At 34.6% G+C, this 24,411-nt stretch overlaps 2 protein-coding genes across 3 annotated transcripts; both read right to left on the reverse strand.

The window, feature by feature from the left end:
* Nucleotides 1-4,942: 4,942 nt before the first annotated feature.
* LOC125652727 (cytoplasmic dynein 2 light intermediate chain 1-like) lies at nucleotides 4,943-24,411 on the reverse strand. Its single transcript, XM_048882109.2, has 16 exons — nucleotides 24,334-24,411; nucleotides 24,097-24,149; nucleotides 13,665-13,720; nucleotides 13,466-13,500; nucleotides 13,031-13,100; nucleotides 11,603-11,691; nucleotides 10,970-11,156; nucleotides 9,416-9,484; nucleotides 9,133-9,210; nucleotides 8,681-8,760; nucleotides 8,410-8,480; nucleotides 7,828-7,873; nucleotides 6,495-6,546; nucleotides 6,259-6,351; nucleotides 6,036-6,116; nucleotides 4,943-5,159 (listed from the first exon to the last, which is right to left on the reverse strand). Exons 1-15 carry the CDS (start codon nucleotides 24,342-24,344, stop codon nucleotides 6,039-6,041), a joined length of 1,068 nt encoding a protein of 355 aa, XP_048738066.1. The 5' UTR covers nucleotides 24,345-24,411; the 3' UTR covers nucleotides 4,943-5,159; nucleotides 6,036-6,038.
* LOC125652730 (uncharacterized) lies at nucleotides 13,737-19,653 on the reverse strand. 2 transcript variants are annotated; one of them, XM_048882113.2, is made up of 4 exons: nucleotides 19,455-19,653; nucleotides 19,234-19,314; nucleotides 18,875-19,155; nucleotides 13,737-18,626 (listed from the first exon to the last, which is right to left on the reverse strand). In XM_048882113.2, the coding sequence occupies exons 1-4, from the start codon at nucleotides 19,651-19,653 to the stop codon at nucleotides 18,519-18,521; spliced, it is 669 nt and encodes a 222-aa protein (XP_048738070.1). In that variant the 3' UTR covers nucleotides 13,737-18,518. The 2 variants fall into 2 exon arrangements, with proteins under 2 accessions (XP_048738070.1, XP_048738069.1); XM_048882112.2 differs by having other exon boundaries at nucleotides 19,449-19,653.

Below are 24,411 nucleotides of genomic sequence, written 5' to 3' on the forward strand. Positions count from 1 at the left end.
CAACTTGTGATATGAACAGAACACACTAAACTGTACGTGGCATTTCCCCATTACCAAGCAAAAATTGTTTGATACGTTTGAACAAAATTTAATTGCAGATATTAATTATTCATCTAAATGTATGCTTTTTTACGACCATTATTGATTTGTATTCACACTGCATGATATTATCTAGTAAAACAAATCAGGAACATTAGATTGTAATAGTATACCACAGTGATAGAAAGAGGTCTTAACAACATTTCAAGAGCCATTCATTTATCTTTATAAATAGCTCTGTAATTATGAAATTGAGGATGAATATCCTTTTGTTTTAAAAAGTCTGTAGAATATGCATGAATATACCTGCTTAATACAGTGTATATAAATATGTTCTATCTTTGCATTCTAGAAGATTTGTATAGAAGACCAAAGTATATACATGTAGTGCAAGATGGGAAAATGTCTACCAGTAAATCTGGCTTTAACGGTTGGATCATTATGTATGCTTATGATGTAGTATTTTAAGTCCCTAGAGAGCTCGATCACGTCTTTGTATTTTACTTCTCAAGTTTTGAAGGAATAGCGCCACATATAATGAAACTTGATGTAATTACCAAAAAAGACGTACACGTATGTCTTACACAATGAATTGATTAGACTTGTAATGTAATTTTATATCATTATTTTCATTGGTGTGGCAAATGTTATTGTAACTGAACGAATACATGTACCATGCACCCCACAGCTTCCCGAATTGCACATGCCCAACACCCCCCCCCCCCTCTCTCTCCCTCTCTCTCTCAACACCACTTATACCCATTAAACCTTGATTTTTGAGATTAGATATTTGGCTATTCTGCAATACTCATGAAAAGTAATTTTCTTAGAGGAACCAGTTACAGACTCATAACGCAAAAGAAGAGTGCGAGTGATGTTTTTGCATCCCCTATGGAAACAAAGTTTGCACTACTAAAGAAGGTGATAACGAATCTAAAAACAATTTAAAAAAATAAGTCCAAAACAAGTGCAAGTAGTAATTAGTTTTTACAGGTTTGCTCTCTGCGTATAGGTGATTCGTATCGAACCCCCCCCCCCCCCCCCCCCCCCCCCCCCCCGCACATTCCACGTGGGGGCCTAGGGGAAATTTTTGGGGCATTATTGTTAACCGGGCCATAACCTTCTTGTCTTTTTAACGCCTTTGATATTTGGTATGCCATGATAAGACAGTGTGTCACGTGACATTTGTGATTATTTTTTACCCTTGACCTTTTATGTACATTTTGTAAATAAGGTCAAATGATAGAATTTTTGGAACATTTTCGTTCGGACCATAACTTTTTGCTCTTTTGACATAGGCCTTTGGTATTTAGTAAGTTTGATTTAATATCATATGTTCACAACACTGTTCCTTGGTTGAAAAACATACCGGTATGCATATAGGTGACTGTTATGTACAGTGGTTCTTAATTTTCCACTTTAAAGATAGGTTATAGACTTTGTATGGGAAAATATGACGACCGAGTTTTTTGGCGCGTAGACGGACCGAGCTTGCGAGTAAAAGATGAAAAACACACACACAAAAAATTGAAATTGAAAGTAAATAATAATTGTTGTCAATAATGTATCACTTCATATATTATTGACAACAATTTTGTATAAGGAATTAATTTGCGCATCGATTCATCCAAAGAGAGCAATAATTCAATCTAAGAAATCATTAAATCAGTTGTGGATCCATATATTGAATCGAAGATATCTCTTTAGATAATTGTTCCGAGTTATAAATGAATCATTGCGCGTATCAATTGAATTCATGCTTTCATTGATTCAATTGAAGAGGGCAATAATTCAATTATTGCGCCCATTACTTAAATTAATGTGCGCATTAATTGAATTGATGTACGCAGTAATTTTATTGAAGATATATAATTAACTATATATCACATATTCAATAAATTCATGCGTGTGTTAATTGAATCATTCCTCTGTTCAGATGAATTGTAACGAACATCATTTCTATAATTGTTGATACAAACAATTCATTTATTAGCGCCCATCAATTCAGTAGAATAATTTATGCTATCAAAATTCAGTTAATGTGCGCAATAATTTAGATCTGAAGATATCATTAATTATTTGTAGATATCTTTGATTAATTGAATTATAGCGTACATTAAATGAATTAATAATATCTTCAAATAATTAAAAATATCTTCTATTATTTGAGTTTGTGTTAATTTGGCGCTCCAAAGAGGTCACGTAAGTACAAAGAGGTCACGTAAGTACAGTTGGCTCGTGTATCCATAATGGAGGTATCAATGTTAATTATTAATGAAATTTAATGAATATTTTTCATTCAATACATTATCAAGTCTTAAACTAGCAACAAAATTCCGTGCACGAGATTGATAGCAGATTTAAACTAAATGCAGTATAACAAAATTTCTGCTCACTTTAGAAATCATAATGGTAAAATGACCTAATTAACAATCAGCATACATTTCCGAAACTACGTGAAGCCTTATTAGGCATTCATCATTATGCATGTTGACAATATTGTATGTAATTTATTGTCGCCCATTCAACGAGGTTTTGAATGTGTGTATCTATCATACTGTATATTTCTAAATATATAATATCATGTAGTTTAGCTGAAGTACCACTCGCTAATTAAATAACATTACTATTTGACGTCTGCAAGTTAATTCGCGATTTTAGTAAACGTTTTACTTTTGAAATGATACAGTAAGTTTTCCGTTTGTTCTCCAAATTTTTAAAACTGGATTTGATCTGAAACTGTTTACTTTGTTTCTCCCCACACCAGAATCTAGTTCATCCAACTATTTTGATATTGGTTTTATGACTTGGCGCGCCTAGAAACAATATGACAATAGGCTGTAAATGTGCAATGTACATCAATAATTAATGAATTTGAAGGTCATGTTGCGTCTAATTGTTCTATATATTTGCTATATTAAATGTGAAGTTTATTTTCATCTGCTACCATTACAGCTGCACTATCACTAATTAACCATATTCAATTGGTCATGTACATCCTGACAAATGAAAATTAGTGAAAGAAACTATCCTGAAGTAGAATTGATAAACTACTCACTTTTGTCATTTGCATATAATTTTTGTATATTTGTTACATTGCAGTATATCAGAATGATTTGCTGAAGTAGTTTGAAAAACTATATAAACTATATAATCTAAACTAGTTAAAATTTGCCAGCAAATTCGCCCTATATTACATGTACAGATCTGACTTCGCACACACGATCTATCATTTTTATTGAAAAATCTTAAAATGATTGTGGTAGTGTTTGATATATGGTCTTCCCATTAGCTCTGAATACTGGAGTAGCTCAAAAAGTAAAGCACTAGACAATCGTACAGTCGTGCCAGAGGTCCAGGGTTCAATTCTTAGCAGAGGCAACATAGTACTTGTTACATTTGGCACCGACTAGTTAGGTGTAAGTGATTGCTCCCAAAACTTTGTCCCTTAGGCACTGACACTCCCAAAGAGTCCAGACGCCTCCCTCTCTCTCTTGGGGTATAATGTGGTGATGTTAGATATATTGCCTTCTTACATGTACTAGCTCTGGCTAGTGATTAACCCTTTAGCGTGATTGGTAAATCACTGGACAGTCGTGCTAGAGGTCCCTAGTCTGATCCTCAGCAGAGGTAACACAGTCACTGTTATACCCTTCATATTTCCGTACTTGCCATCCCGATTCAACAGATAACGAACACCCATGCCTGCTTTATACAACAGCCAACGAACAACCATGTCTGCTTTATTTGAATGAGATTGGTTAGTTTGGCATAGTAATGTAACTAAGCAATCCATGGTGTCCGGATAGGACCAATTGCAAAAGCATGACTGCGCGTACATTAGTCACAACACGCCGTCACGCCAACAAGCAACGCACCTTCGCGCTCTCACGCCAACAAGCAACGCGCTGTTGACCTCGCTTCTCTTGTGTAGCACCAATCAGCGGGGAACCAGTTTATGAGCCGTCACGCTAACACAACTTTACACAATGCGCCTTTGTGCCAACAAGCAACGCGCTGTCACGCCAACACAACGCGCCTTCATGCCAACAAGCAACGCGCCTTCGCTTGTTGGCGCGAAGTGTACAGTTGTGTTAGCGTGAAGGCGCGAAGGCAAGTTGTGTAAAGTTGTGAAGGTGCGTTGCTTGTCGGCGCAAAAGCGCGTTGCTTGTTGGCGTGTTGTGACTCATGCGCAGTCAGGCTTTTGCAAATGGCCCTATCCGGACACCATGGCAATCAAAGAAATATGACTGGGCCTTGATATGCAAGTTTTACTGAAGAAAATGATGTCAAGTATAAATTGGTGTACAAGATGCTCAGACCCTCTCATCCTTGACATCAATACATTTAGTACAGGAGGATATATAATACAATTAAGAAATAAATTTCATTTTAAAAAATATATGAGGGTATGAACTGGGACACTTCACATTGGCATACTTTCATGAAGCACTTCAAAATTGTGCCAGATTGAAGCATCACAATCAATACCCTCGTGGCTTTTCGGTTTATCTTTTAAATTTACTCTTCTGGAATTCCCAATTGTTAAAATAGACATACTATATTTATGAAGATTCCCTCACGCATTGTTTTACAACTGCAGTATATTCATGGGGAAATGGCTATTATTACAATTTGTAAAGACATCAAAGACAAAAGATTTAAAAATGAAAATATTTCTTTTTGAAGCTTTAGATTTAAAGTGAAAAATGACATAATGGATATCATTGCTCTACTAAAGTCATCAAATCTTAGAGGAAGGATTAGCTTTGATTGATCTTGGTTTTTCAAAATTAAATAGATATGCATCACAAACATATGTTTGTCTTGTAGTTTCATCCAAACATTTTTTGCATCTCCAGCTTAGAAGCATGATGAAAGCATTTAAATGCATAAAAATGTACAATTTTTAAAACTTTATTATACAAATACATACAGGTCTAGCTACACAGTAGAAATAAATATGTATAAATTGGACGGATTCAGTTTGAATAAAGTTGTAAACTTCAATATCCTCAAGTTATTCAGATATTTCAGAATCTGATGCAGCATTTAGATTCATTGTTTTCCAGCATATCCTGGGATAAGAATGAAGTGGTCCATGATGACATCGCTGAGCACTGCAAAAAAAAATTTTTTAAAAATGCATTCTTGATTTATTAAATGAAACGTTACATTAATTTAGAATTTTTTCTAGTTTATGATGATATTCATCTGAGATTTTCTCTGATTTTACAAATGTATTTTTAATTTACTTTTCCTATCTTATTCATTCATTATTATCTTTTTAGTCTGTGTTTTGAAAAACAAATACAGATATCCATCTGCATTTTGAAATAAATATACTTTTCAAAATCATTTCCTTTCATTTAAGGACAATATTTGCCCCATAATACATCAATGATTTAAAAATGATTAAAATGCAGGTGAATTCACGGTGAGAAAACAAACCAATAGCTTATCAAAAACATGCAGGACTTGATCACATTGGCTGTTTACAATTGTGTCTATGATGTCAGAGACAAAAACATGCAGGACTTGATTACATTGGCTGTTTACAATTTTTTTCTATGATGTCACATACATGTAATTAGCCAAATCCCACAATTTCTCTTAAATTTAGGATAAAGTCCACATCTTAGCCAAAGTTTTCTGGCAAAAGTTTAAAAATATTATAGAGCACAAGTATGCCCTATCACTGATTGAAGATATAATGATTTACAAATGATATCAGTAAATGGTGTTGGAGCAATCTGTCATCATCTGTCAATCAAAAACTTAATTTAAAATACTGTATTTTCCCTTAAAATTGTTGAAAGTGTGAAATTCAGACATTTTCATTGCATCATAACTCAATAATTCTGACATGATAAGATTCTATTTTTGATATTTTGAAATAAGGTGGTATTTTAGTTTTGAACCATAATTATCTACTTCTGCTATAAGAGTTATTTTCTGGGGCAGAAAGTAACTAGTTCTTTTACAATGACACTGACCTCTCAGTAGACTGACTGCGCATTAGCTCTCTGTGCCTCTTTACTTCTTCTCTCACACAATCTACGGTATCTCTCTAACTCCTGTGTAGGAATACAATACCAATAAAATACTCTTCATTCTAAATTCTTATCATTTCTGCACGTTTTAGAAATACTTCATTTAAACTGCAATGATTTCATTACTGATGATAATGTTTTACAATCTTGACGATACTAGTTTTACCTCGTCTTTCTGTGTTCTGAGTGAATCAATGGCGGCCTCCTGGTACTGGGAGTCTTTGGCAGGGTCATCTACCAGGGCAGGGTTTGATATATCCTGTGTATCAAAACAAATGTGTATGAGGTAATTTCTTGGTATATGAATGCATCATGAACCCAGATTATTTTTTTTTAAAAGACGTGATACGTGTAGTACTGAGAGAGACAAAAGTGTGATTTATACAGAGAAACCAAACTTACATCTTGTGGGAAAAATCCCGTGAATGCATGTTTCCATAACTGCAGGGGATTCCTGTAATTAATGATAATGAATGGTCATCTTCACACAGAATGAAAATCCCCTATCCGCATACCTGAATGTATTTACATGTTTGATATTAGACAGATTGTGGAGCACTACTCCATTGTGTATTATAGGTTACAGACATGTCCCATTCTTGCACATCACAGAATATGTTTACTCTAAGACAAACTTCTAGATCTATCTTATCAATTTTTGAGAAAGCAAGAAAAATAATGAGATAAGATTTATAGCCAACTGGTTATCTCTTTAGTTTGAAGCACTTTTAACCAATGAAAATAGCTGTTCTATTTTTGAGTTAGGTTAGGTTGTAAAGAATAATGTACTTTGACATTACATCACACGTATTACAATGTCCAGTGATGTGTCTATTCCATACTATCTTTTTCAGTTAGCCAGACGTCATGAATGTAATTTTGACAGACAGTTAATACATGTAATACTGTGCTATTTGATTGTAATTTTGACAGACAGTTAATACATGTAATACTGTGCTATTTGATTGTAATTTTGACAGACAGTTAATACATGTAATACTGTGCTATTTGATTGTAATTTTGACAGACAGTTAATACATGTAATACTGTGCTATTTGATTGTAATTTTGACAGACAGTTAATACATGTAATACTGTGCTATTTGATTGTAATTTTGACAGACAGTTAATACATGTAATACTGTGCTATTTGATTGGCATTTTGGTTTCAATCTACTCTATATTCCCTATATTACGTGAGTACTTAATTGGCAGATATCACTATTCAACGTCCATTTGTGAGACGGTAACATTGTGAGAGCTGTGCTCTGAGAGAACAATTTCAATCTACAGTGTATAAAAATTTGAAATGAATAAATCAAAGCAAGAGTTTCAATTTCAAGAGATAGGTTTCTTATGGATTAACACACATATATCAATTACTCACATATTACAATATATATATATATATATATATATATATATATATATATATATATATATATATCGCATGTCAATTTTAAAAATCAATGGGACTGATGACTAGGTTCTGCAGAGGTTATTAAACCTAAACTCTGTTATGTAATAATGGATAGCCCAAAATTTGATAATTCATCCCTGAACAAGGCACTCTATAAGCATTGTTTCTCTTCATCTAACTGTTAAATGGACTTCAAACTGGGTGGGAGTTATTTGGAGAATTTGGTGACTTACCACCACTGAAATTGCATGTCCTAAATCAAATCCAGTTTTAAAAACTTGGCTCAAATATTTTTTCTTATAAAGAATGAACTTACTTTGCATGGACTCGACCAATGTCTTGTTCAGATATGGGAGGAGTACCTATTGAGCAAATTTTCACAAAATTTAAATACATTTGATAAAGTGAGTATTGATGTATTACACAACATACAGATACCATCATAAATGCTGTACATCTCCTGGATCCAGAAATTCCGAAAAAGCAATTTAGTTCCAGTTAAGCTCATCTTCCAAGCATATTTTTATAAAATTGAACAGCTGAGTTCTACTTCCTGGACATTTCAAAGATACAGTGCCAATAAATGTTTGTCACATTACAGTTAATGGTTATGTCTCGGCTGAGACTTGAAGCACATATCTTCATATGCAACGATAGAGAGGTCCCCCACTTAACCACTAAGGTAAAATGTAAGACAACAATTGCAGAAAAAGTGTTCGTAATAAAGCCTATCAAAAACTTTCCAAGTCTATATGAATGGTGGGATTTATCATATGAACAGGTAATTAACAGAGCTCTGAGTTTTGGATCATTGCTAAGGGATGTACATGTACATTGACAATGCTATGAATGCATGGTGAAAAATGTTTAAGTCTGAACTGAAAATTCCAGTCTATACCTATTTGTTGTAGAGAATCGTGTCCTGCTGCCACATGAAGAGGTTTATTGTGGTCAACTTGTAGAGATTTTCTGTAATATCATATAAAAATTTTGTAGAGAAGCATTTATTTTACAACAAATAAATTCTGTTTACGTCTACATTTACAATTATTACGTGTTTACCTAAATATAATAAATTCATCAATACATAAAAGTAAATTAATTAGGCAATTTCAACAAATTATACAAATTATTAAGAAATATATTCTTACAGACATCTTCTTACTCACCCCATAGTTGTCCCAAACAAATGATGGCTTATCAGACCTCTCAATCTCATTACCAACTGCTCCTGTTTCAGACCAAAGAACTGCACGGAAAAGGTGAAGTACAGTAACTAATTTATGTCACAAACAAACATAATGTTTAACTTTTATATATATATATTATATGCATGGTTAGACTCCACAAACAAACATAATGTTTAACTTTTATATATATATATTATACGCATGGTTAGACTCCACAAACAAACATAATGTTTAACTTTTATATATATATATTATATGCATGGTTAGACTCCACAAACCAAGGGTGAAGATACATGGTGTTTCTCATTTCTCTTGAGAAGAGAAACACTGTGTATCGTCACCCTTGGCTAGTGAAGATGGGTTACTCAAAACAAGAGAAAAATCTGTAGCTTTGTTCCACAATGCACACATGTCTAAATGAAAATGATTACCTGCAATGTAGCTCCATTTGTATGAGCCACAAACCTAAGGGTCTTGCATATAACTTTCCTCTTTTCTGAATCAAAATCCTACAACAGAAAAAATAGTTATGAACTATTTCGAAATGTCTTCTATTTTCATTTTTCTTAAGGCTGTTTATAACATTCATGAAATATCCCATTATTTATTTTTAAAGCCTAATAAAATGAGTTGTTTACGTATACAGTATGTGGCTTTTGCTTCTATGTGATGTTTATTATATCTCTCTTGACAGTTACTAACACCTGAAATTACCTGGAACACATCGTATTTTCCTCCAATTATAATCAATGGGATAAGAAAAGGGTCCATCATTGCCTTGTCCTGCAATATGACCAAATTATAATGGAAATAAAATTTTCTCAATAAAATTCAACTGCATTTACATTGCATGCAAATTAGTGAATACAAAGAACATTGAAATGTATTCAAATTCATAATATCAATATTCAAAAGTTAAGTGGTAAAACTAAATAGTTTTTCATCTGTGAAGAGATAAGACCCTAATCAAATTAAATCATAATGAAAATAAGCCCAAAACTTAGTAATTTGAACAAATTTATTTTTGAATTGTTTTAAAAGTACCACAAATGTATAAGATGTCAGACTACAGCTAAATATGTTTTAAAACCATATAAGTGGAATTTTTAGCAAGACACAAATTTAGCAATTTTCCCATTAAAATGGGTAACATATATTCACAATCTGATTAAAACCAGATCCTGAGATCCGCTCACAATCGCTACACTAGGATCTGACGTAACCCCATAGGGGGTCATGTCCGCATGACCTTTCGCTTGGAATATTCATGAGAACTATCAGCCAGTCAGATTGCGCCATACAGACAATGATGGCTATTTAGGCGGTTCCTGGCAATTCATAAACAAATTGCTGTAATCTCTCTCCCACGAAGTTTATTCCACACTGTAAATTTGTATATTCTCGCTTAACGAATTTTAAACTTTCGCAATAATGCCTAATCTATTCCGTTCATTCAAACAACAAAACGTACGATATGAAATATACCCAAATTAAATTAATTGTGAACTCAGATTTATGTATGAATATAGAGACGGGTACAAATTGAATAGTTTTCAAGATGGTTTACTTAAATAACGCGAGGAATATAACGCCAGTCGACGTAAACGGTGCATTGTGACGTCGCATCTAGCTGCGATATGTTTTCTTTCAAACCAAACAATCGCAGCCATTTTCCTTGAATTGTGAACTCCATCGGGATTTTTTAGCGTTTGAATGAAAGACAACCCGCAGAGAATACAGACGTTGTTTAAATCGCATGTTTTGACAGGTGTGCAGTCGTCTGTCAAACGCGCAGCCATTTTTAAAAAAAAAATTTTTTTTTTACATCTCTAACGTAAATAATCACATAAAGGTTCATGGGAGAAAAATTATCATTGGTATAAATCGACAGGGTCAATTTGATTGGCTTAACGAAAGGTCATGCGAACGTGACCCTATATGGGGTTACGTCAGATCCTAGTGTAGCGATCTAAGTGAGCGGATCTCAGGATCTTGTTTTAATCAGATTGCATATATTCAGCAAAAGCTAATTTTAGCGACTTTATATTTCAAAGAAAGATGACTATTACCTACGATATGGAATAAATTGTCAATGATATTTAAGGTTAGCGATCTCAACACCCTCGCTAATAATGCCAAAATTAAATCCTCCCTAAAAAATTCTGCTTATACGGTAGTTTGTCTACTTAAGCTGCATTTTATTCTACGTATTTGAATTATTTGTTTCAAAGTACATTATATTTCACAAATACACAATGTCCTCCTTACTGAGTGTTCCTCTCCCACTCTCTCCCACGCCTTTCTGCGTAACTTCTCCTTCAGACCGGGATTTTCCTGCTTCATTTCTGCCAGAATGTTCTCTATCCTGGCCTTAGCTGCTGCTAACAGAGTCTCCAGGGTGAACCAGATCTCCGAGGGCTTGGACAAATCTACCACAATGGCTAACGTGGTGTGTCTAGTACACATGTAACGATAACAAGCAGTTGCAGATTTTGGACTAGACACCAACTAAAATATGATCTTGAAGCAACAAAAATGTTATACATGTATATTTGCATCCTTGTGGTACTTTTGAAAAAGTATAAAAGATCAATTTAGCAAGCAATTGATAGTAGTACATGTATAAGGTTCAAGTGAACTCATTTTCTAAAAAAAAATTACCTGTGGATATAGATTCTTCAATAGGTACTCATATCAGAAATAAGCACAATTTTGTTATCATAAATAATTTTTGCCAAAATACCTAGTAAATTTACATACATAACACAATTTGGCAAAAACTATAAAAGCATCAAGATAATAAAACCAATGCAATTATCAATACACCAATATGAATAAAGAACAAATGTGTAAGTTATGATACACGTTATATAAGCAATACTTCTAAATAAAAGCACTTACAGAATTGTGTCTGGATTCAGGGGTACCTCCATCAGTTTAGACAGCCACGTGCCCCCTCCTAATTCCCAAATATGACCAACATCTTTTGCCTTAAACCAACAGAATATTCAGAGAGACTATAAATCAACGTAACAGCAAAAACATGTACGCAAACAAGAAATTGAATAAACAGACAGAAAACCATTCCCTATTTGTTTTTCATACACAGACGGCAATTGTAACAAGAGGCCCATGGGCCACATTGCTCACCTGAGTCACCTTGGTCCATATCAGAAGATTTTCCATATATATTTGCATGTAAAACCGTAGTCCCTATTATGGCCCCAACCTAACCCTGGAGGCTATGGTTTTTGCAAACTTGAATCTACACTATGTCAGAAAGCTTTCATGTAAATGTGAACTTCTTTGGCCCAATGGTTCTGGAGAAGAAGATTTTTAAAGATTTTTCCTATATATTTGTATGTAAAACTTTGATCCCTCCCTTGTGGCCCCATCCTACCCCCAGAGGCCATGCTTTTAACAAACTTGAATCTGCACTATGTCAGAAAGCTTTCATGTAAATATCAGCTTTTTTGGCTCAGTGGTTCTTGAGAAGATTTTTAAAGATTTTCCCTATATATTTGTATGTAAAACTCTGGTCCCCTATTGTGGCCCCATCCTACCCCAGGGGGCCATCATTTTAACAAACTTAACTCTGCACTATGTTAGGAAGCTTTCATGTAAATATCAGCTTTTCTGGTTCAGTGGTTCTTGGGAAGAAGATTTTTAAAGATTGTCCCTATATATCTGTATGTAAAACTTTGATCCCCCCTTGTGGCCCCATCCTACCCAAGGGGGCCATCATTTTAACAAACTTGAATATGCACTATATCAGGAAGCTTTCATGTAAATCTCAGCTTTTCTGGCTCTGTGGTTCTTGAGAAGAAGATTTTTAAAGATTTTTCCTATACATTTGTATGTAAAACTTTGATCCCTCCCTTGTGGCCCCATCCAACCCCCAGGGGCCATGATTTTAACAATTTAGAATCTGCACTACCTAATAAAGCTTATCTATAAATTTCATCTTTTCTGGCCCAGTGGTTCTTGAGAAGAAGATTTTTTAATTACCCTACTCTATTTTTACCTTTTCTTGATTATCTCCCCTTGGAAGGTGGCCTGGCCCTTTATTTTAACAAGTTAGAATTCCCTTTACCTAAGGATGCTTTGTGCCAACTTTGGTTGAAATTGGCCCTGTGGTTTTTGAGAAGAAGTCAAAAATGTTAAACGTTTACAGACGGACGGACACCGGAATACGGGTGATCAGAAAAGCTCACTTGAGCTTTTAGCTCAGGTGAGCTAAAAATGAGTACATCAAACAAATCTATGAATACCCATGGCTTAACTGCTTTATGTTACAATAATATAATACATATAGATCTTCACACTTACGATATTGTGGCCTTTGGCTCTCCTACCAAATGTGTATTCTAACGCCACAGTAGGTTTGGGAGCTTCATCTCTGCATACATAATGAAATTAAGAAATGAAGACCTTGCATAAAACTTTAGTTTTGTAAAACTCTGTGAAGATATTGATGAATGGTATGCACTCTAATTAATGAATTACATTCAATTTGATGGTTATTTGAAATGTTCTAATACAACACAGAATGGGATGAGGTAGTTTCCCCTATTCTGGAATTTTCTTTTTTAGAAATTCATATTGAAGGTCAGTAAAAATTTGTCGAAGACCCCTCCACACACACACACACACATCCATTTCTTGCTACCCACAGCCACATTGAAATATTTCCCACAAGTCTGCAAAGAGTAAAATTAAAACAACGTGACACTTGTCATATTTTTATTTTGTATATTGAATTACCTGTCTAAAAATCTGAGGATAATTGAGGTTTTCCCCTGAAACAGTAAAGAATGCAGATTAATTAATGTCAAATAAATAAGAATGCAGATTAATTAATGTCAAATAAAGGCAAATCAAATACAGTCACTGATACATTACATAGTAGGCATTCATGCATTATTCAAATGCAAGAGTATACTCCCCTTGGAATAACACTTACAGAATTTTTACTTCCAATGAAGAAGAGGGCTGCATCCTCACTTTTAGGTCCATCATCTGTTTAAAATGTGATACAGAAATATTTTCACATGTAATTTAAATGTAATAATATACTCTAGGTTCTTTACATCTACAGCTATATATGATACCTCAATCTGAAAATAGTGATGATTATTGTAGGGTAATTGAAAACTACAACAAAAAAGGAAAACTAATTATAACAAGATGTACTGTGAGCAATGCTCACTAAGAATACCTCCCGCTTACCCCTATCTCCCAAAGGGTGTTGTTAATAGGTATAAATTACCTCTTTCCTGAGTGTCAAAATATGGTATGCCTTTGTAGAAGAAAATGGAAGATATAGTCCGAACACGAATCCATGGCATAAACCTATAATTTTGACCTTGAGATCAAAGGTCAAGGTCATAAAGATGTCATGAATGTACATGACACATAGTCTCATGGTGATACACCCATGTCTTATGGTATGACTGTCAAAACCCTATAATAAATTTTGACCTTGAGATCAAAGTTCAAGGTCATATAGAGGTCATGAAGGTACTCGACACATCGTCTCATGGTGATACACTCATGTGTCAAATATGATATGCCCATGTCAAAGAACAAAGAAGTCATGGCCCTGACACGAATCCATTGTAAAAACCTTTAATTTTGACCTTGATGTCAAGGTCATATGGAGGTCATGAAGGTACATGACACATCGTCTCATGGTGATATACTCATGTGTCAAATATGGTATGCCTACGTCAAAGAATAAAGAAGTTATGGTCCGGACACGAATCCATTGTAAAAAACCTTTAATTTTGACCTTGAGGTCAAGGTCATATAGAGGTCATGAAGGTACTCAACACATCGTCTCATGGTGATCTACCTGCAAGCCAAATATGGTATGCCTAAGTCAAAGAACAAAGAAGTTATGGCCCGGACACAAATCTGCACAGACAGACAGACAGACGGACAGACAGACAGACAGAGTGATTCCTATATACCCCCCAGAACTTCGTTTGGGGGGTATAACTAGACCCATCATAACAGGACAAATGTACTCCCTGAGGGCTCATCCATATTTGAGCATATTTGAAAAATTGTATAGCTGAAGACCAGAAAGACTTCATTTTCAAAATTATTCATGTATCACTTAGATACAAGTTCCATCTCATACTAAATTCCTTTGACCTCAATATTTATCAATAATCATGGTGTAATAAAGAGTGTACAGATTTTTATGAAAATCCATGAACTAGTCTCGTAGAAAACGTCTGGACAAAATCATGTCCAGATGGATGGACAGTGATTCCATTAAAACCCTTTCAACACTTTAATTATGCAATAGTCACTGTGAGATCACATGTCTTTACAAACCTAAAACAAAATGACAAAGTTCATAAAGTTAAAAAAAAAAAAACACCTATAAAATGAAGACCTTGACCCCCCCCCCCTTTTTTTTTATCTAACCATGAAAACCAATAAGGAACCAAGATCTTCATGTGAGATACATGTAGCAGCCTTACAAGTGCATTTCACAACAGAAACTATATATGTAATGAAACTAAGACTGTTCCTTCTAGTCACCTTTTACATTTCTTTTTGACCAATAGGATATTTATGCAGGGTACATGTTTTATTACTGATACTGTAGTTTGTGTGGCAATATTGAAAAGGATCAACTATAGATTTAGAATATTTGTAATGATAGTGAAAAATATGGGTGTTCTACTAGTCAGGAGCAACCATAACACTAAGTTTGTCCTCCCATGATACTGAGCAAACATTTCCAATTAACCAGTTATGAGTGTTGACCTTGTGACTTGAAAACCATTTAATGGGGGTCATCTACAATTTAGGGGGAACCAGTATATCAAGTTTGATGTCTTTCAGCAAAGAGTTCTCAAAATATTGAGCAGACAATGTCTAGTAGTTTAACCCTTAACCTCAAAATTAATGGGGGTCATCTACTCCTTACATGTAGGATGTACAATGTACCAAGTTTGATGTTTGTCTAGCAAAGGTTCTCAAGATACTGGGCAAACACTATCTCACTATGTCAAATTTGAATCTTAACCTTTGAACTTGTCAAAATCAATAGGGGAGCTAGTATAGGCACTATTCCTTGGTATTTTTCTATATGAAGATGTTTATCTTGGTCTATGCAGACGACACATTTATTTTAGCCGAGTCTGCCGATGATTTAGAGTTTGCGTTGAATGAATCTAGAAGTTATTGTGAACATGGAAACTTACTGTGAATATTTGCAAAACAGAAGTCGTAATATTTTTAAAAGATTGACAAACAAAATGTGTCTTCATGTAAGGCCATGCCAATTTGTAATCTAGTTCGTCGGATTCGCCGCTTCTATTTGTAACAAATCCAAATTATAATATTATCAAAAAATAATATCCGCCCGCGTGTTCAAAAATATCCGTAAATATTTTTTTTTTAGTTTTTACAACAAGCGCACAAATAACCTTGATGTATATGCTGACAAATGACAGAAGCACGGGCTCTCGAGAAATTTCCTAACAGTGTAATACGGTTAAGTTATTCATGATGTCTATCTTAATATGTACGATACTTCATAACACTGGATTGGAAGTTGTTCCTTATGCTGGAATCGAACTGGAAGCCGATGAAACTTTTGAAGCACTATTCGATGCCACTATTTAGAGAACATTGATAGCGTATGATTGATTGTTTGATTAGCCTATATATTGACTGAAGTCTCTCTTGAGAATATTTCACTCACATGAAGACGTTACTATTACCGGTGAAGGGCTGCAAAATTTAGACCTATGCTCAGCGCTTATGGCACTGAGGGATCTTTATCGTGCTACACCTGCTGTGACAAAGATCTCAGTTTTTGCAGTCCTATCTGAAGGACCGTCCCATTTATTCGCCTCTTACAACAAACAAGGGGTACTGATCGATGACTATTTTAAACCAGACCGACAGTTAACGACAAATTCACAAAATTCAAGAAAATGCTCAAAGCGATGCAATGGATATTGCATTTGCAATGAATGTCAAAACTGGATGTGTCCCTAGCAATATGCATATCTCTGAATCGAAAGTTTGTAGAAATGAAACTTAAATAAAATTCTTCAAAAAGACCTTATCAGTTAATGTTGCAAAGTACATGTATTAAGTATGAAGAAAATAAGTCTTTGAAACTTGAAATACTTCTTATTTATTGTAAACTATATCAACAAAGTTGAAAAATATTAAGTTTATGTGGTAAATAAATGATATCTGATGATTTTAGATCTTTATTTTTAGGCGCCCGCTTTTTAAAATCACACTTAATTCAATTAAAAATATTTATATTTCTTGTATTCGCTCGCCTCATAATTTTTTCTCCAAAATTAAAAATAATATTTGTAAAATAATTTCACCCTCTCGCCTCACTTTTTTTGTTTGAAAATCCGAAGAACTATTTTACAAATTGGTGTGGCCTAATGGTTTATATGTTGAAACAATGAGTTCAATGAGCAAAAAAAAAAAAAAAAAAAAGAGCCTATGTGAACAACCACAGAATGCTACATTGTATGTTTGTGGTTATTAGAAAAATAAGATTATTTGATTTCCTGTTTAATTCTCAGTTAGATTTATTTGATAAAGTTGTAATGTTGTGCATTCATCTTATAATTTTTATAATTGCATTTCATTCAGGGTTTTTTTTTTTATACATTAACAAATGTATCAGGTTTTGAATAGCTGAATCAATTGTTCATTGTTTGTGTTATTTTTATAATCATATTCTCATGCCTGATTTTAGTGCACTGACCATTAGCTCGCACCTGCTGTTTATGTTAAAGTCAAATTTGCTGTGTTGTGTTTATTGAACTTGGATAGGGTCTGCATTTTGATTATTTAGCTTAATTATTAAACAATGAGAGTTCCTGTGTAATTTTGACTATTTATGTGTGCCTTTCACACACAGAATTGAATTCATTCCTGTAAAAGACTCGATCAACTATCCAAAACGTTATAATTTAGAGAAACAGTGGCCAATCACGATGCAAGTTTTACAAGTTCTGGTATATCTTTGTTTTTTAGAGCTGCAATTTAAATACCATTGTAAAGTTTATTTGCACTTTAAACATAGTGAATTTACATGCATCTAATTTTAGTAGCAGTGTAACCTAACTTTATTAACTTTTTCATTATGACTTTGTATTTCATTTTATTTATATACTTGTATTTGTTTATTGTAGCTTTTTACCATATATGCACACACATACATATAGGGCAAACCGACCATGGTTCGGACAGTTCTTGTTTTGCTTTCTTACAACAGGCTATAGTTCCGAATGCCGTTAGAATAGAATATTGCCATTGCTAGGGATGGTTTGCGGGAACCTTTCGGGATTTATCGAATGTCAATATACACATGTAGCTCAAAAAATATTATTTATGTGTTAATAACTGGATGGCACAGAAAAGAACCGATTTTGACCATGGTTCAAACATATCTGACCAAGGTTCAGATGCATCGTTTTATTTTCGGACTCTATAACTTGCAATGCAGTATTAGGAAAAATGGGGGTGGGGGACGCAACAACCGTCAACAGATACTGTAAGTGAATAATATCCGCTATTTAGAAATACGTGGGTAAACGTGGCGGGTGTTAAGAGGCAACAGGTGAGTGGGGGGGGGGGGGGGGGGGGGGGCTAATTTCCTGCCCCCACCCTTTTCAAAATAATAATAAAAATACTATTTCCAGTAATCTGAGTATATTTATTTAATGTTAGCCCTTTTCTTTTTCTCTTTTTCTTCCTTCCTTTTTTTCGCTTCCAGCTTATCCCGGTAAGCTTCGTCAAACGTCAGTATGAAAAATTAGGTGTTTGATTTGACTTTAGTTGACAGTTTTAAGTTTGGAAGGACGTCTTCATCTTCACATGGGATAACAGGATCAGGGGTTTGAAAAGGTTCGGCCGAGTTCACCTGCAATTACAACCAAAACACATTCTTGAAAAAGAAACATTTTTGTTCATTTCAGTATTGTAACAACCCCACCCCTTTTTTATTTTGTGAGTTGCAAAAGAGACCAAATATGAGACATCAGAGATCGTGAGATTGAAGAAAACACAATAACCACTGTAGCCGAATTAATGATTGATATTTCAGTTACAGTAATACATATTTAGATGAACTGCTATGGATTTTAAAATGATAAATGTAGTGTGGCATACTGCTAGTTTCAGCCTTTTCCAGGTCTGAAACGTCCTGTCGCGTTTTAATTCCTGGTTTGTTTCAAACACCACCTCGTAACATTTTCCCTGGGCAGCTGTAATTGAACACTCGACTGCTGCTAGGGCCATTTCCGGGGGACACACGGAGTCCACTTCTGGCGAAGGTTCAACTGGAGGACCAGGTGGAACAGGGATTTTCTCCAAAGTCCCATCCTCATTCAGAACACAGCCAAGATCTACTAAGCTTAAGGAGAGTTCCAGCAATGACGCTGCTGCTAATTCTGAAAGGAAATTAATATTTTTTTGAAAATATGTACATGCTATATAGTCAATTAACTTGCTTTTAAGCTATAACTTACCGTCATTTGTGGAATAGTCTGGGGCTGATTTCTCACTTGTGTCAGCAATGTCTGTTACAGTATCATTTTGGTCTGCATTTTCTAGGGAAAAATCATCCGTTTTTTATTTCCACAGCAAAAAAAACCACCCAAATATAAATTGTGTAGAATATGGAAAGATCAACTCTGTGTGAAACATATTTAATATATATATAGATACGTAGATATATATATACCAGTACCACTGCCGGACTTCGTGCACGTGTAGACTTCAGATGGTCCATATGCCTTGTTTGGAACAGCGTCTGGATTATATGGAAATATACCTGTGGCAGCAAAACCATTCACAATTTTTGCCGATTCGCTGGCCATTTCCATCCAGACAGAATGAAACAATAGGAAAAAGTGGGAATGGTTCACTGCACATCCCGTCTCAGCCATCAACTCACCCGTCTTCTTTCACCACTTCGAGTTCATTGGGCCAAAGAATGTTCTGTGAAAATATTAGTAAGGATGTAATTTTATGCATGCTATCATCTCTTGGGTAGAAAAAAAGACACAATATCATGAATTAAAGCATTTTCACCTGTCCAGTGGCTGAAGTCAGTTAGATGTGTGCAAGGGCAATTCAACCAATATTACTTTGTTTTCTCTCGCTGCAGTTATGAGCTCCACGTGATGGTGAGAATCATGGCCATCAAAAATCAGGATTTGGTGTCTGATTGGCCCAATGTTTTTTATGAAGACTTCCGAGAACCACATCAAAGCAAGACCCTTCAATGAAGACCGTATATTAACTTATAATTTGTTTAAAACGTATGTGTGTGATGTGTGCGTGCGTGTGTATGAGTGTGATATACTAATAAATTTTCGTACGTATGCTGTAATTTTGGTGTCGGAATGTTTTATTGTAAAATTGTAATCTTTTATCTAAATGACCAAAAAAAAAAAAAAAATGTGGGGGGGGGGGAGAGTTTATAAACTATAGCATTGAAATGAGGCATTATAGTTGACCTACATATAAAAATTAATTTCTGATTTATGTATAACACTTTTATTCCATAGCACAATTTATTTTATGATAAAATCTAATGCTTAATTTTAGTTTTAGGGACCATAAATGTAAAAGGCGTAAAATTATCATAATAACACATTAATCAACAAAACAATTATTTAAAATACAGCTCATATTGCTTTAAATAGTTATACTTGTTTTGTCCATCCTGTAGGGGATACGCCTAGTAGCGATCCGTCAGGGGCATTTTCTGTGTCCCAGGACTGCAGTGCCATCTTGGTTTTACCTTTGAAGATAAAATGAGGTGGCAATAATTGCCCCGCTGCATTTCCACTTGCGATGAGGGTTATTTCTGTTCGGGGCCAGTTTGTCTTCTCCATCTTTCAACTGGACCTTTGGCCTTTAGGTAACATAGACCCTGAATTAAATTTCTCCGAAATAATTTTGACACAACAAATGCATCTGGGCGGCGTAGGTAAGCTCTTTTTTCTCTAAAATGACGATCTTCTAAAACTGCAACAGCATTGTTGTCCCTGGGATTTTCTGGCTCGTGTCTTACGCAATAAACAGGCCCAACAGTTAATTCTCTCCCTCACCAGTGATGCATACCAACGCCATACACACCTTTGACTATGACATTTTTCATTTCTTTTTCTAAAACAAAATCGGACAAAAAAGTTTATTGGAAAAAGAAGTAAAATTATTTGATACAATTAAATGTTATTATTATTATTAGTAGTAGTAGTAGTAATAGTAGTGTTGTTGTTTTTGTTAATGTATTTTTACTGACTAAACACACAGTGTATTTCTTTTCTTTCAATGTGAAAAATTCTAACACAACCTGTGGTGGGTTTAAGGGGGTGCAACCCCCCCCCCCACCCCCACCCACCCTACCCCCCCCACTTTAGCCCAAAATGTCATAATCAAGATTAATTCTACTGCTCTTGAAAGAAATGCTAATAATGTTTATTTAGAAGACTTCATCCTTGTCCTCTATAAATTAAAAACTTCCTGGGGCCTCTCCCTCTGAGCCCCCACGAGAACTTCGTCCTTGACTTGCCTACCCCAATTACCCCCCCCCCCCCCTCCAACTTTGAAGTTGAAATCCTGGATCTACCCCGGATATCTATCGGATATTGTACAATTTATCATTGCAAACAAATTTTTAAAATGATAGAAAAAAATCAAAATTAAATTGCAGGATTTGATTTGCTTTATTTATGAAATTTATCTTAATTTTTAGAATCAATCCATTCGTATTCTTTTTTTAAAAATCAAATTGATATGTGTTTATCATTAAATGTCTCATTTATATCAATTATATATGAATTATTTTTAATATTTCCATTCAGCTATAACAAGAGTTGATTCAAACATTTGAAACTTTGTGAACATTGTACGAACCATGGTCAAAGGGTGTACGAATCTAGGTAGATTTATTGTTTGCACTTCAGTGAAGATTTCTCAAGAAATGAAAAAAATAACTTGTGTGTTTGTTGCATTTGGAGAAAGATTACTGACTTACAAAGTGAATATAAATAATGCATTTTACAGATATAAAGTAAAAATTCACATATTGGTTTCTTTTGCACTTTATCTGTCAATCTTATTGTGTTTAACACTCAATACATACCTTCAAATCTTAGCGCTGCCTCCAAGTATTTTAGTCACGTGGTACCTTCGGACACTAACTAAATGAAAAAACCCGATCGCTGTGATCGACACATTTCCGTGATATGTTAAAGATATGATTTATTCAACATAAAACGTAAGGATAAACTTGTCCGAAGTTAGGTCACATTTTCGTTTTGTCCAAACCATGGTCGGTTTTCCCTACTCACATACCTATACCCACTAAAACAGGGACAAACACACGCTATTTATGATCCGCACTTATATGTGAACTGTTTGTGGTGAATGAAATGAAACTGGTTAATTGATTGTAATCCATGTTGTGTTTTATCAAAAGTGACATGGAAGACAGTATAAAAGTAGTGGTATCTGATTTACTGTATGCATGTGAAATTTTGGGTTATGAAATTATTGATATTGTTGAACATACACATACTTAAGCCCCAAACACTGAAAGATTTTGTGAACTTATGTCTTCCATATAGATTCTGTATTTCTAAATAAGTTATATGTTTATTTTAAAAATCAATAATATTCTCTTTTCTCCTGATTTTTTGTCTGTTGGACCCCTGTTATTGTATATATGTAGATATGTTTCCTACAACTCATGTACAGCCAACTGCCAAAAGTTTATAGACAAATGGCGGACGTCAATGTCTAAACGTCAACGTAATTACGGATTTGCAGTGGCTATGAAATTACAAAGAGAATAAATCTTACCTCAGTAATTTGTTATATATCCCTTTGATCTGATCATTTTCAACATTCTGGAAGGTAGGGATCGATAGAGGTTCCGTATGTAAGTAATGGGTATGTTAATCCAGATGTCATTTATATTTCTCTCCAAGTCAGTGACATTGTTTAAATTAGAAAGTCTGCGTTTAAGTTTATTTTTCAACAGAAACCAAATGTTTTCAATTATATTTGCATCAGCTAGGTGACTGTGCTGGCCAAAACATACCTGGAATTCTGTTTATGTGTTTATATTCTTGTACAATTTGGGCACGGTGAACCGGGGCATTGTCATCTTGAAATATGTAATCGTTAGTAGGAAAATTTTTCACTACAACCGGCCGCAATTGTTCTTCAAGGATATCAATATATTTATTTGCATTAATGTTGCCATTAACCTCTGTTAGTGTGCCAACTCCATTCCAGGTAATGCATCCCCACAACATTAAACTCATAGCAGGTTTCGGTGGTGCGCCGGGGCTGATTCACGCTGGTAACCATTCTTCTCCTGCCTTTCTCCAAATATAAACTCGATTGTTTTGTCCCAAAACAACTTTACATTCATCAGAGAAGATCACTTTTGACCAGTTATAGTCAACAGTCCACCGTCGTTTACCTCTCGCCCATGCCACACGGTTTTTCCTATTTTGTTCCCGAATCCTAATTTTCTTCCTGCATACACGTCGATGGTACTTATTTTTTGACAAATAACGATGAATTGATCTTTCAGATACGGGAACTTGCCTACCTTGATTAAATTGTCCTGTTATGTCTTTTAACGGAGTGGTACGGTTAAATTTTACAAGCCGCAATAGTTGTTGCTTGTCTCTGACATCCATTTTTCTGGGGCGTCCCAATTTTTTAGCATTTCCCGCACTTCCTCGAATTTCACACCGTTTTACAACAGCATACATGGTTTTCTGCTCCATTTTCAATACCCTAGCAGTTTCAGAATAATTTCCCGTTTGTCTGTAACTGTCGACGACAATTTGTTTCACAGCTGGTGATAAATTCTTAGACATTCCCAAAGCTACATTCAGAAGCTTGTGTCAGACAATCATCAAATAAATACCAACACATGACATCACATATGACGACACAAGACCCTGTACTTATATGTGGTATGCATACGGAATCCCCGTTATCTATATATAGAATTTACAAAAGAAAAAACAAGCTCCGTGAAGTTGGAATTTAGATCCGCCATTTTGTCTATAAACTTTTGGCAGGTGGCTGTACCATGACTGAACCGAACTGGTGCCATCTGTGTTCAGGACAATAATTTTATACTATGTTACACTTTTACTTTCCATATTGCATAACAACATCCTTGTTATATTGTGCATTTTCATTCAGTGTTGTCATGATCCAATCAATTGGAAATCCATAACATCTATGTATATTGTATCATCAAACATGTATTCATTTAATGAATGTTATTGTTAAAATTGCACATACCCCATGACTGCCTGATAAACACATATATACAATATAAAAATGATTACCTGATTCTTGTGCTTGATCAATAGCAACGTCCCAAAGAAGCCTCTCGCCAAATCTTAAGAAAAATGTATTAGAAACGTAAAATACGGTTCATAATATTTCGAATTTCCTCTTACGATGATTATCATTATCATCTATTGGGCTTGCCACTCTATGAAGTTAATAATTCTTAATGTATTATCATCATCAAACTTAATATACAAACTTTTTTATGAAAAGTGTATGCACTACAACTTTACCCTTTTGACATAATATTTCTTTACTCTTGCTCTGGTTTCCAAGTCGTGCAAAAAAATGTTTACATTTACGGAGTGAAT

The sequence above is a fragment of the Ostrea edulis genome, chromosome 5, assembly GCF_947568905.1.
Source record: "Ostrea edulis chromosome 5, xbOstEdul1.1, whole genome shotgun sequence".
Taxonomy (NCBI): domain Eukaryota; kingdom Metazoa; phylum Mollusca; class Bivalvia; order Ostreida; family Ostreidae; genus Ostrea; species Ostrea edulis.

What these genes read in the sequence shown, in the direction of transcription:
- LOC125652730 (XM_048882112.2), bottom strand. Translation starts at nt 19,653, where the DNA reads ATGGCTGAGACGGGATGTGCAGTGAACCATTCCCACTTTTTCCTATTG. An exon ending in AGACTATTCCACAAATGACG is followed by an intron (nt 19,156 to 19,233) that starts GTAAGTTATAGC and finishes ATTTCCTTTCAG; the next exon opens with AATTAGCAGCAGCGTCATTG. An exon ending in GGAAAAGGCTGAAACTAGCA is followed by an intron (nt 18,627 to 18,874) that starts GTATGCCACACT and finishes TTGTAATTGCAG; the next exon opens with GTGAACTCGGCCGAACCTTT.
- LOC125652727 (XM_048882109.2), bottom strand. An exon ending in GAAAATACGATGTGTTCCAG is followed by an intron (nt 9,211 to 9,415) that starts GTAATTTCAGGT and finishes TTTCTGTTGTAG; the next exon opens with GATTTTGATTCAGAAAAGAG. An exon ending in CGATTCTCTACAACAAATAG is followed by an intron (nt 7,874 to 8,409) that starts GTATAGACTGGA and finishes TTTGCTCAATAG; the next exon opens with GTACTCCTCCCATATCTGAA.